The following is a 13142-nucleotide window of genomic DNA, read 5'->3' as shown; positions in this document are numbered from 1 at the left end:
TAACATGCCACAGGCTCTTGTTCCTCGTACCAAATCTTCAAATGGCCTGATTCTCTCCGGGGACCGTATATATCTACCCCTGAGTGAAGATAAATAAACACAGATGCCCAGAGTGAGATGAGAAAAACTTCATATCGAAATACTAATTTCCCCCTTTGAACTGAGCCCCTCAGGTTTCTTATCAGTCCCATGATAGCCTCTTTCCCGCGCCAAATGAGTCCATGTTCTCCCCCATCCTCATTTCCTTATGTTTTCTGAAAGCGGAGCTCTGTTTTTCATCAAAAGGTCAAGGGGCCAGCGCCCTGTCATTCCTGCTTCTAAGCCAAACTCCAGCTGCTCTGGCCTGCCCTTTACCTTTTTTATTATTACTTCACAGCACTGGGATTCTGCTGAGTGGCTGTCTCATTGGTCGGCATCAGCAGAGTGTCGGGGGTTGATGGATCTGTCATGGTCACTTATAGATACATGACAAAAGCAACCCAAAAATTTGCAAATCTACAAAGACTAATTGAACTTACATGATTCTTGCTGTTCTGGGCTTGTACCCTCATGGTTGAATGCACTTAAAGTCACTTTGGATAAAAGCGTCAGCTAAATGATATGTAATATGTAATGTAATGTCAACAAATTATATATAACATAAATATAAAAGAGAGAAAAGAAAAGAAAGAGGGGGAAAACAGTTTCTTATTGTTCATTGAAAATTGTATCAAAAAAGCCAAGTGCATACATGTAAGTGCAATATGTAAGTGCAACTAAACGTAATAATACATATATATTTATTTATTTTTAAATATAAACACACATAATGTATGTTTTATTCGTTTTATTTTTTTTATCTACATTTAACTCTACGGTCATTTTCACTCATCTTCCAATGTTTGTAAGTTTTTAATAAAGTTCTCTGGCATGGTCTAGGTTAGGGTTTGGGTTAGAGTAGTTTTTTATTTATTTTTTTAATTCATAAAATCTTTAAAGTTAATAAAAAACAGCTCAGCTTGTTTATAACTTTGAAACCCACCCCACCGGTGAAGTGGAGAAAGTTCTCTGTGAGGGTGTAAAGTGGGCAGCAGCGTACCCTGCCTCCTCTAATCTGTCCAAATAAACACTCTTCCTCCCTCCCCCTGGTTCCAGGGGGTTATCACACAAACCCCTCCACCGCTCCCCTGCCCACCAGAAACAGCAGTCTGTAACACAGCCCAGCCTGCTCTCTGTGCATTCACATTCGAGGCAACACAGGATACACACTCACACACACACACACACACACACACTCACTTAATCATATCTCAAACTGGAGTCGGAGTGAGGAAGCAGAATGTCAGGAAAGGAAGCGCTGAAGCCAGTGGGAAAGCAGAGTTTGCCTCACGCCTGTGGAGTTCCTTTCTGAAGAGTGGAAGCTTACATTTTCAACAGCGGGCGAATATATGAAGATTTTTTGTTCTGGTCTGCCTTTTTGGAAATAGACCAGAAAACTAAAAAGGTAGTAAGTATTAGAATCTCAACTTTCACTTGGATACCACCCTCAAGATCTGGAGAAGACATACATCAGGAGGAAATTCTTGAAATTCTCTTTGTCTCCGACCACTCACTGCTCCTCAGGTCTCTGAGTCCCATCATCTGCTGCCATCATTGAACTGCAGGAGGACACATCCTCAGGTTCATACCACACAGTAAGTGTATCAACAGTATTTGTCTTTTATTCATTCGCTGTGTTGGAGAAGGCCAAACCCTGAACCTTATCGAAGTGGCTAATTTACTTGAATGAATTAGGGTATACTTCTTATACTCCCAGATTAATCTTGACAAAATTTCTGTGATTGTGGAGATTTGTGAATTTTGATGAGGTTGATTCAATCTGGAAACCTAAATTGATGATGTCATCATAAGGAAAAATGTTAAAGTTCCAGGCTGGAGGCTGACACGGGCTCATGAACAGAGCCCCTTCAGGAATGCAAGAAGATGCCAGTAAGAGTAAGGAACTTTTTGAAAAGGTTTTTTCCTACAGGCAACCGGTTGTTGCAAACAATCCTATGACATCACCCAACAGTGAGCTGAGGATGGAAGGGGGCGGTGCACATTTCAGTCATTTGCATAAAGTGTCATTGACAGGACAAAAATGAAAGAAACACATGTGTTCACATGGTTTCACACAGAAGCTGCTCACGCACCTGAAAACAGCAGGAAACAGAGGAATTTGTCATTTTCTCATCACGTGGAGAATTTCAGCTAAGTCACAGAGTTCAAATGAATTAAACGTGAATGTAAAAAAAACAACTGTAGCACAGCCTTCATTCTTTCAAAGTCATAACATTGTTCTGACACCCACATCAGTGATTACGGATTCGACTTCTCAGAGTTTTCCAGCTGCTGTGGACTCATTGTTCTGGGTGGTGGTTATCCTGCAGTTTGGAGGTGGGGTCTGTGGAGCCCATTTCCTCCCACTTAAAGCTGTGCAGTTATCTGTGTTGACTTTCCACGCCTTTCACCACATTATTCAACAAGGTCATTACTCAATGGACAAACAGCTTTTCATGTTTTTACCAGGACGTCAAAATAAATCAGGACATGGAGGGAGAATTTTAGAGCAACAGGAAAAAAATTCGATTTTATCGGAAATTTTATGGGTGTTATTTGTAATCAGAGACACTTTAATATTTCAAATACTACTATGATGAAAACACATTATATCCATATTGTGAAACAGAAATTTTCTTTATGCAGTTTTCCCCCAAATGTCAACTTCTTATCCTGATAGCCAGGTTCAAATTAAGTCACTATAATCCAGATTATTGAGTCGACTCACTACACAACATTATTGGGACGAATCTGTTTTGTGTCTTTTCCCTGCAGTTCAGACCACTAAGAAGATGAGTCTGTCACTGAACGGGACGCTGGAGAAGACGATGTCCGAGAAGGCCCCCTCTGAGCCACGCTCCCCCTCCAGAGTGGGGTCAGGGGTCGTGGTGCCGCCTCCGTACTCGCTGGGTGGCTGCGAGGCCGTTGATTCCCCCCTGGAGCTGAGGGGCTCTCTGGACTGCTGGGCCTGCTCTGTGCTGGTCACTGCCCAGAATCTCATCATCGCGCTGATCAACGGCGTGCTGGCCTCCATCGTGTTCGGCACCATCCTCACCCCTGCTCTGACCATGGTCATATTCGGCTTCCTCTGCCACTCCACGGTACTGGTCTCTCTTGGAAATGTCTTGCAGATTGAAAAGCAGTAGTTTGTGAATAAATGCTCTCTAAAATTAAGAAATGTTTTGAAACAGGAAGTGATGTAGACTGTCAATCAGGCTGTGAATGAACTGCACAAGGAGAAAGAAAAATGTTTTTCCAGAGATTTGATGCTGTTTTTCTGGATCTTCCTGGAGCTTAACTCTAATTTTTTGCAGCTGTCACTAAGCTGCTCCACTTCCTTAGTGCAGTGCATTGTGGGACCATAACATAAACCATACAGAGATTTTTCTAACTCCACTTGATGATGATTCAGTTTCCAGTGGGACCACACTAAACCAACAAAACCTCCCAAGAATTAGTATGAAATATGGAACTAGGGTACAAGTTGGGAGCTTTTCTGAAGTAACAAGACACCAAACCCCATTCTCTAACTGAATGGGGTGTCATGCTGGGTCCAACTGGACCCAGCATGACACACACAGGCCCCAAAGGTTAAACACAACCAACACCCTGTTCTCATCGATAACACACAACCACTGAACATTTAACACACACACACGTGTCCAATCATGTGACTTTAGGGACCATACAACAATAAACTTTATCAATCAGACACGAGCAGAGGTCATGAACAGGCAGAGCATCATGTCCATGTTGTCATTTGTGGCAATAATGTCATCTTTCACTCTGGTTATTAATACGTTAATGGTTTATCAATATCCAGCGTTTTCTCAGTGTTTGCCTTCCACCATATACTCTCCCTTCCTAAACCCTATAGATCATTTTTCCCAGTATGGTGGTGGAAAGTGTTTGACCGAAACCCTGATATCCAGGAAAATCTCCTGTGAATGGACACAGAGTGTGATGATGTAGGAGTGGAATCTTTTCCAAGCTGGATCCGGCAAAAAGGATTCTCCCATTGTTCAGCACTGGGGAGCATTGCCTGTGATGTAATGCTAACTATAAAATCCTATAGTGCAGTTTGTTTTGCTTCAGGTTTTCATGTTTACATCTAAGTTTTAATAAAGTGCAGGAATGTGCAAATATCCTACAGTAAATATTTTTGGTAATGTTTTAGTAAATATTTTTTTGTGAGTGCAGAGTTTTGGGGTTTGCGTTTACTGGAGAGGAAGTTTCAAGAAATGGGTTTCAGAAAAAGTCTCGGACCTGTGACCTGTGACCTGTACACTCCTTGATTATTAGTATCCATGGCATTATCCATCCATTTTCTTCCTCCAGGTGCAGCCCCATGGAACGTCTCTGTACTGCTCAGACGTGCTGGATGACGGCGGCTGCGTGGCCCTGCTGGTTGTGGGTTTCCTGCTGCTCACCCCTCTGCTGGTCCTGGCTCTGGCGGCCTACTGTCGCCTGGCCCGACACCTCCAGCTGGGCATGTGCTTCATCCCCTACAGCCGCGCCGTCTACAAGAACCTGCCCGTCCATCGCCACCGGAAGTCTGACGGGGGAGGCTGCTGTGGTCAGCAGGGGGCTTCGGACAGGGAGGGGAAGGGCAGCATATGGGTGTAGGAGAGGAGAGGAGAAGAAAGGGGAGGAGAGGAGAGGAGGAATGTCTAAATGATTGTAAGATGTATCCATTGAGTCATTTTGTTTGAGATTAGCTTTTTTTCTAATGCAAATTGCCATTGTACTTCTATACAGCCATTGTAAAAATCCATCATCATTTATAGTGATTGTTTGGAATTCAATATTGCCTTTGTATACTTTTCGACATGTATTTTTTATACTTTTTAAAAACAGTGTTGGTTGACCTGCAAGCTGAATTTTGTGTTTTTTCAATATAAAGTGCACTGAACAGATTTAATAGACAAAATATGTTTGTACATATGGTGGCAAGCATCATTATTTCAAGTCTGTGAATATTTTGGGATTACAGCTTCTGTGCTAAAGGCTGTAAAGACACCGTTTAACGGGACAACATTTCTACAGGTGTCCAACATGTGGATTATTCTAATTAAAACATTAACATTCAAACAAGTGACAATATTGTCAGTGTTCAAGACTCAGGTAGGTACATGTGGTACATCTTTCATCTTAGCATGTAATATCACTATGATGTATTTATTCAGTCTGCATCCTATTGTATTTACCTTAAATATGCAACTTTATCTATAATTTATTGTAGATATAGTAAATCATAACTTGTTGATTATATTTAGTATTACTAATTATTAACGAAAGCTTTCAGATGATTACAGTGAGGTAAAAAGTACAATATGTTCTTTGCAGTTGTAGTAGAGCTGTAAAGTAAAATACAATGGGAACTCTCAAGTTCAGTAAAAGCTTCTCAAAACTAAATCTAGGTGCAGTACTTGAAAAAATGTACGTGGCAACTTTCCACCACTGCGCTCTGTAAATTAGCAGAGATATAAGAAGCTAATGTTCGTAGTTTGATTTAGATTTTATACATTATCAACCACTTCATACTTGGTTTGAGTTTAACTATTCATTTATTCTTTTAAAATGGTGTTTCTGCCTATTAAAAAGTTATTTAAAAGTAATTATACATTCCAAGTGAAACCATAATAACAGTTTCTGGAGAGGAAAGAGGCTCAGAGGAGCTAGAATTTATGTTTGACCTTTCCCTACCTCTACTGGTGGTTCTTAGGAATTACAACTTAATCTTTTTTACCCTAAAACACATTAAATCAGAGGGTACATTTTAAATCTAAATTTACTTTAGTAAAAGTGTTCAAATGTACTTAATCAATAATATCTCAATTCTAACAGTAATTATAATTTGTAAGCAGTGTCTTGAAATAACATTCAATTATAAACTTTATTTATTATTTTTGTTTTGTTATAAGTTACATCACACCATGTCCTGTATTTGTTCAAACATAGAAAAAGCAGCAAATAAGTCATCTTAACCTTGGTACTTGTTCAGGGGACATGTAGTGTATTACTAGTAATGTTATAATCTGTAATGATACTGACAAGTGAATAAATATTACAACGGTTTATCCAGGTAAGTCTTCAGATACAATGGAAAACATCCAGTTTTAGAATGAAATAATCAAAAAGACGACTGTAAAATAAATATACAATTGAGATAATCTGCCAGTGCTGCACAAAGTAGAATGTAATCTTTGTAACTTGTTCATTTTGGATTATTCAGTTGGGACCATAGCAAGAAACCAAAAACCAAAACTATCATAGTACTACTTTGATTGCAAACCAATAACACTGTCAGAATAAATTTTTTGCACATTTTAATCCATAATAGTGAACTCATTTTATTCATTGTTTTAATCTGCATATAACTCTTGACATCACGAGTATAGGCCACAGGACTAATGGTCACATGGTTTTAAATCGAGACCTGTTTTGGAAAAAAAATGTCAAGATGAGACCAAGTTGAGCTTGGGTGCTATTACACTTTTAATCCACACGATGGAGACTGAGACATAGTGCAGACCGTCGTGGTGAGAGAATTAAAGGGGAAAAGCGTAAATGATTCTTCAGCCAAACCACGTGAAAGAGATATAAAACCTTTATTCATGTATAAATTACAAACACAAGGTTTGGTAGGTGTTGGAATAAAACAATGTATTTGCATTAAGTGTCGGGTAAAAAATTACGTTATGTTTTACTGCAGTGTTGTGCTTCAATAGATCTGTATTTCACAGTGAATATTCTGGTTTTGTGTTTGTGTGTGACATGTCGATATCATGTCCTGGACGGGGGAGTGAGGCTAACAGGGCTGGTTGTTGATATTCATCAATAGTTTGTGATGTGGGGCTTTGTAGGGAGCTGTGAATGCACCAGGGGCCAGGGTGCCATGTCCTTCTTCATCCACTTGACCCATGATAATGTAGTTGAGACCTATCGGAAAGAAAAGTGAAAAGAAGTCAGTTTGATCAGTGTCACGTTATTGACCTATCGGGTGTGTGTTTCCGAGAAGCACGTACCTCTCCGGAGCAACGGGCACTTCTTGCACTGTGACACCAGCCTAACCGACATGGTTTCTCCCACCTGTGTGATGGTTAGCCGACCTGCCTTGTAGGTCTTGATAATGGACACGCTGACGCGAACAGTGCCACGGGGCCCGGGGGCCAGCGAGGTCACCTTCCCTGTCATCACTGGATAGAGGAGGGCTCAGTCAGAACACAGCATCTGATTGGTTACTTGTTGTGCAAGTGAACAGGAGGACATTTACCAAATTCGCTGGCACAGAAGCTCGTCTTGATGGTTCCATCTCTTTTACAGGCTTGGGCACACAGCGGGTTTTGAGGCACTGGAAACAGGAAGAAGACACAAAAAGTGAATTAGATGCAGACACCTTCCGTTCATGGATGCACACACGTTCACATGACTTCACTCACCAGGCCTCTTTCCGTTCGGCCTTGTGGCTGGCACCCTCCTGTCCTGGCCTGTGCTGGGCTGTCCGCGGCCTCTCGTAGGCTTGACCGGTCTTGGTCTCTCCGCGGGCTCTGGGGGAGGAGGTGGCACGTACTTGGCGGTGGGGGCAGGTGGCGGCTGTTTGGCGGCTGGACGTTTGGGCACAGGAGGTTTCACCGCAGGTTTCAGAGGTATTGACCTCGTACCAGCTCCAGAGATTACTGGTGTGATCTGAGAGCCACGAGGGACGCTGGTGTAGTAGGCGAGGAATCCATCAAATGTCACGCTGAGGTCGGACACGAACTGGACCAGTAGCACGTTGCCATTGGTGATGAATGGTCTGCACAGGAAACAGGAAATGGTCATGGTGTAAGTAATGGATAGTTGGACTGAAATGGTCAATATAGAGCTTTAAAAATGATTGTTACTCACTGCGGGGCCTGATCACCACAGTATTTTGCAATCAGGTTCGAATCATCTTTCGCTCCGCCGTTGAAGAAAGCCACATAATCAAACCGACAATAGGTGTCAGGCTCCAGGACGAACTTATCAAAACTCACCTGGATCACCTAAACGAAATACAGAAATGTGACTTTTTAATGTTCACTTGAAGAGTCGTCCTTGTAAAGGCTTTGAAAATGAAATGTTTCCATGCTGGGAGTGGGTGTGCAGCCGACCATATCAGGCTCCACAGTGATAAGCCAGGAGCAGCTGGTTCCTGGTGGGTATTTCTTGTCAGGCCAGTTGGGCGTCATGATCTCTCCCTGGGCTTTTGTTATCTTCCCCCCACAGAACAGTTCGTCTGAAACACGATGCACATGAGAATGAATCGTATGCAAATAATCATTTGTGTTCACTCACTTTGAAATACTTTGAACTTTTTAAACTTGGTTGGAATTGGCTCCATTGTTTATTATACGATACATCAATCACTTTCATAATCTGGAAGTTAATTTTCTTCTTTACACAAGACGTGTGATTCTGTGTATTGCAAACATTACAGGAGTGTCACTTGTTTATGTTATGGCTCAGCACATTGGAAAATGTTTATAAAGGTTTGATAATTTTAACAAATTACTCATAGTAGCAGTTAATACTGATATTTACAGATTATTTAGCATAAATACGAACATTTTAGGTCATTTAGAATCATAATAGTGGAATCATAAAACCTAGTCAACGTTAATAAAGGCTTGTAAGTTGATAATAAAGGTGAATTCATTCACATCCAGATGCTCTGCAGTCTGTTTTTATTCACATCCTGGCATCCAATTGGCTTGTAACTGATAGATGGAGCTTTAAGTAAATGACTTTATAAAGAAATCCATCAAAATTATTCTGAAATATTGAGGATTTGCAAAATATTTGAACTATTCCTTTAACCATCAAAAACCTATTAGTTAAAAATCAACACCGTCTCAAAAGCTTGGTCAATAACACAGGAAGAACTGTTTGCTTGGTCTTTATTTAAGCTACATTTACTATTTAATAGGTAAATGAATAAATATGTATGCATAGCCTAAATATGTGAGTTGGCTTTATTTATTTTTTTTAACTTTTTGAAGCAATATAAAAAAATGTACAGTATGTGTGAGGTTTTTCAGACGTTCGTATCAACATTATAATATAACTACAAAGAAGACAAAAAAGAAAATATTTACTCTAAAATGTGACCACCTACCATCGCCGTACGGTTTGGTTCCACTGAAATAGCCCACAAACCCTCGGCTCTGCGTCTCCGCATCAGACACCATCTCCAGCATCATGGTGTTTGTGGTAGAAATTACAGAGCCGGGCCGGAAAGTTCCACAAAAGCGCCCCAGTTTTTGCACCAAGTTGGAATGGCCATTGTAAACATCCAGATAATCATAACGACATTGTGAGTCGGCCTCCAGGTCAAAAATGCGGAAGGAGAGCGTGACCACATTTCCCTCGGGAACCTGGAAACCAGAGTTTACATGAGTCAGACACTGAGAGACGGGATGAGGTGGGAGTCAGGATTTCAACATGCTGCGGTGCAACTGACTCACAGTGATTCTCCAGGTGCATTTGCTGTTTGGTTTGTAGAAGCTTGGGAACCCCTCACTGCCGACGAACCCTGAGTCTGCCACCAGGTCACCTCCACAGTAGAACACAGGCCTGAGGGAGACAGGGAGACTGTGATGGACACAACTGGGGACAGTGAACAGAAGTTCACCGGACCTCTCAACTCTCTTTTGAACAACTGTCTTAAGCAGAGCGTGTCTTTTAATTCAGATCACTTTCAAGCACTCTGAAATACCCCCAACTTGCAGCCTTTTACTATTTACTTTTTGAATTATATCCATGTTTGTTTATTTTTCCTGTCTCCTCTGATCATGTGTAATTTGCCCGTTATGTCTGCTTACACTGTTAAAATACAATATTGAAAATAAAGTACACTGTCTCTGCTACTGTCTTTGAGACCTATTTAAAAAGTCTGATGGATGTATTGAGTCCCAAAATGTCCAATATTACATAAGAATTTATAAGATAAATCGTCAATAGAATAAACAAATAAATCAAAAATGGTAGAAATTAGAAATACATTGTTAAGAATCAATTGATTATAGTATAATGTTTATCTTATTTTCACAATGGCACTGAGTTTCATATCAATTTATTTACAGCTGGCTAACCAGCTAGCAAGTGTTGTGAGTTTGTTTTATTATCTTAAATCAGCATTAACATTAGCTTCCTGTTTTGATGAATCTATATTTTGCCTCTAAAGATCACGTAATTATATAAAAAGCAAACACACAGCCTGTCTCTGTTGTGGCTCTACTCAACAGGAGTTAAACACAGTGTATTCACTTTGGTACTGAGTAATTAACCAAGCTGGGTTTGTTGTGGAATGTGCAGGGTAAGGATTTTAAGCTGAACCAGAGCAGATACTGTGTCAATGCACTGTGTATTTACAGCAGCAGCCTCTAGCTGGTTTATTCAGTGTTGCTTGATCCAACAGGAGTTAACAAGGCTGGATTTGATATGTGTTTAGGCTTGTTATGTTTTTATGTATGTGATTTTTGAAAGAGATCATTTTGACACAACATCCAAATTGTTTCCCTCTGTTAGTTCACAGATGTTTTGTTCCATTTACATGCAATGTTTAACATAAGTGAATAATTTGTCTATCTCTTTAATTCATGTCCTTTTTATTTATTCCATATTATAAACTTTAGGGTTCTTCAGCTATGAAGTGAGTGTAGCATTTCAGCTGTTATAATACTTTCACCTTTTTGGTTAATAATTTATTTTGGGATTATAATTGCATTTAAGGAATAAAGGTGGACCTTCATGGGGTTTTGTTACAGTTAGGCTTCCAGGAAACTTGGGAGTATGATGATGATGATGATGATGATGATGATGATGATGATGATGATGATGATGATGATGATGATGATGATGATATGATGATGATGCGGTGATGATGATGATGATGTTTACTGGATACTAAAACTAAGTTCTGATGATGTTATCCATGGTGTTAAGTAATGGTTCCCAAAGTGCTTACTGTATTAATGGGCCTGGGGCGTCACGACATTTGTTCCTTCCTTCTTATCGTTGTACATTATGATAATGTTTCACCTCCTTAAAATCCTCATATTGAAAAATAAATAAAAATTCTTGATTAAATATGAAGTTTTGCCACAACTCACAACTAGTGATTGTCATTGTAATGAGTTTGCCATGACAGACAAAAATCACGTTGGATGTTTTGGTGTTTGAACAATGAGCTGCTGCTTTAGAACCGAAAAAAATGAAGAATAACCGACAGAAAAGAGCTGGAGCTCATTTTCCAGACTTTCCTAACCTCATAGTTATTGCGCCACTCCTTGTTATTAGTTCTGTTGCCTCCTAAAGTCGCAAATCTGACTTAATATCAACAGTCATTTTACAGAAGGAACATTTCCTAGTTCAGTCTCTAGCCAACAGGATACTTAAGGCCCAAGAAGAATATGACTCTTGTTTAAGTTTTTTTTTCTTTGGCCTTTTACAGTCTGTGGTGTGGGGAGTTGTTTTTGGATCAAATGTGCAAGGTTATTATCATTCATGACATTTCCTAGAAGCGAGGAAGTTAGAAAAACATGTGTTCTCTCTCCCCTGCTCCGAAGAAGTAAACATATTGTGGAAGGGAGACAGCAACAATCAGGACGACTAAAACTAAATTCAGTGGAAAAATAGTTTCTTACTAAAGTAGAGCTCTGAACCCAAGCTAAGTCAGACGCCGTGCTGATTAGAGTCAAGATGTTCAGAGTCAGAGCCAAGTTGGTCTGATTCGACCCCACAAGCAGAACCAAAAGCATTAACATCTGTGGTGGCTGAGCCACTGCAAAGTCAGCGTGCCTCACATCATGAGCCAAAAGCCAAAAACGACAACTCTGTGCCCAATCAAACAGTGCTCTGGAAAGAATGTACTTACAGACACAGGAAAGAATTCAGAGTATTTTTCATTCGAAAGTTGCTTTTGCTCCTTTTTTGATTTTTGTAAAAATTAAGAAGATTCAACTCCCACTAAAACGTCACCAGTCACCTTAATGAAGATAAGAATCAAGTTCAACACCATTCAGGACATTTAACACACACATTCTACACACACTGCAACCTCACCTGGTGTGATTCTGCTGCTGAGCCTTCGTCCATCCTAAACTCAGGGACAGGATCAAGGAGAGACCCCAGAAGCAGCCCACATAGATCATGATGCAGCGTACACACAGAGCAAGGCAGAGTGCTGCAGGACAGGGAGATGGAAGCAGGAGGCAAGAGGTGAAAGACGGGGGGTACGGGGAGGTAACGTGAAAGGGGCGGAGAGAGCGAGAGAGGGAATGAGTGGGTAGGAATCATAAGGGTGGAGGAGTTGAAGAGTGGATAAGGAGTCAGACAGATACTGAGAGGACAACAGTGGTGAGAAAGAGCCATGAGGGGGGGATGACGTGTGTGAGGAGGGAGGTACGGAGGGAGAAGGCTTTAATTAGAGCCAGATGTTCCTCGAGAATAACCCTGGTTTCAATATAACAGGGAAAGAAGAGCTGAGGGGAGTAAATTTCAGCTTTTCAGAAAGAAAGCACTGTATCTTTTTACAGCAGATGTTTCAGGTCCTTCATTTGGTTCAATCTTGAAAATAAAGTAGCTTAAAATGTGGTTTGCAAGGCCATTAACTCTCTGGCCTATTGCTGTGAAGGGTGCACAGGTGGGGGCCGAGCCTGAGGGTCTACGACATGTAGCACTCAACAAGTAGTGCCAGAAATCTTAAAGTACCACAACAGCATGTGAGACCTTTAATTAACTGAAGGAAATACCGTTTTTTACAAACTTATCTACGTTTTGTTTCATCTCCTTTAAAATATAAACCCTCCAGGATCCGAAAGGACCTGTAGACAATGAAGTATCATAAAACTAATGACCGCTTTCCTCCTACCATGTTCCCCTAAGCCCCAGGGGCTCCTTTGGCCCCATAACATCTGAGTCAGAGATTGACCCACAATCCAGGCAAGAATAACAATCTCAAGGGGGGAGTTTTCTTTCTCTGTTAAGAGTCGTGGATGAGCCAACCCTCTGGCCTACATTACTGAGGCCTATATGAAGGG

At 40.7% G+C, this 13142-nt stretch overlaps 2 protein-coding genes across 2 annotated transcripts; one reads left to right on the top strand and one right to left on the bottom strand.

Moving 5' to 3' along the window:
* Positions 1-1156: 1156 nt before the first annotated feature.
* tmem88a (transmembrane protein 88 a) lies at positions 1157-4994 on the top strand. Its single transcript, XM_035179585.2, has 4 exons — positions 1157-1483; positions 1603-1673; positions 2854-3179; positions 4417-4994. The coding sequence occupies exons 3-4, from the start codon at positions 2871-2873 to the stop codon at positions 4702-4704; spliced, it is 597 nt and encodes a 198-aa protein (XP_035035476.1). The 5' UTR covers positions 1157-1483; positions 1603-1673; positions 2854-2870; the 3' UTR covers positions 4705-4994.
* A 1679-nt stretch (positions 4995-6673) lies between these two features.
* pcolcea (procollagen C-endopeptidase enhancer a) lies at positions 6674-12420 on the bottom strand. The gene is made up of 9 exons (XM_035179155.2): positions 12166-12420; positions 9567-9675; positions 9218-9476; positions 8214-8338; positions 7969-8105; positions 7521-7876; positions 7355-7432; positions 7107-7277; positions 6674-7020 (listed from the first exon to the last, which is right to left on the bottom strand). The coding sequence occupies exons 1-9, from the start codon at positions 12252-12254 to the stop codon at positions 6890-6892; spliced, it is 1455 nt and encodes a 484-aa protein (XP_035035046.1). The 5' UTR covers positions 12255-12420; the 3' UTR covers positions 6674-6889.
* Between the last annotated feature and the right edge of the window lie 722 nt (positions 12421-13142).

This window comes from Hippoglossus stenolepis, chromosome 15, assembly GCF_022539355.2.
Source record: "Hippoglossus stenolepis isolate QCI-W04-F060 chromosome 15, HSTE1.2, whole genome shotgun sequence".
Taxonomy (NCBI): domain Eukaryota; kingdom Metazoa; phylum Chordata; class Actinopteri; order Pleuronectiformes; family Pleuronectidae; genus Hippoglossus; species Hippoglossus stenolepis.
This window is presented reverse-complemented; position numbering and strand designations above follow the sequence as displayed.

What these genes read in the sequence shown, in the direction of transcription:
- pcolcea (XM_035179155.2), bottom strand. Translation starts at nt 12,254, where the DNA reads ATGATCTATGTGGGCTGCTTCTGGGGTCTCTCCTTGATCCTGTCCCTG. An exon ending in AATGCACCTGGAGAATCACT is followed by an intron (nt 9,477 to 9,566) that starts GTGAGTCAGTTG and finishes TCTGGTTTCCAG; the next exon opens with GTTCCCGAGGGAAATGTGGT. An exon ending in AACCAAACCGTACGGCGATG is followed by an intron (nt 8,339 to 9,217) that starts GTAGGTGGTCAC and finishes ATCGTGTTTCAG; the next exon opens with ACGAACTGTTCTGTGGGGGG.
- tmem88a (XM_035179585.2), top strand. Translation starts at nt 2,871, where the DNA reads ATGAGTCTGTCACTGAACGGGACGCTGGAGAAGACGATGTCCGAGAAG. An exon ending in GCTTCCTCTGCCACTCCACG is followed by an intron (nt 3,180 to 4,416) that starts GTACTGGTCTCT and finishes TTCTTCCTCCAG; the next exon opens with GTGCAGCCCCATGGAACGTC.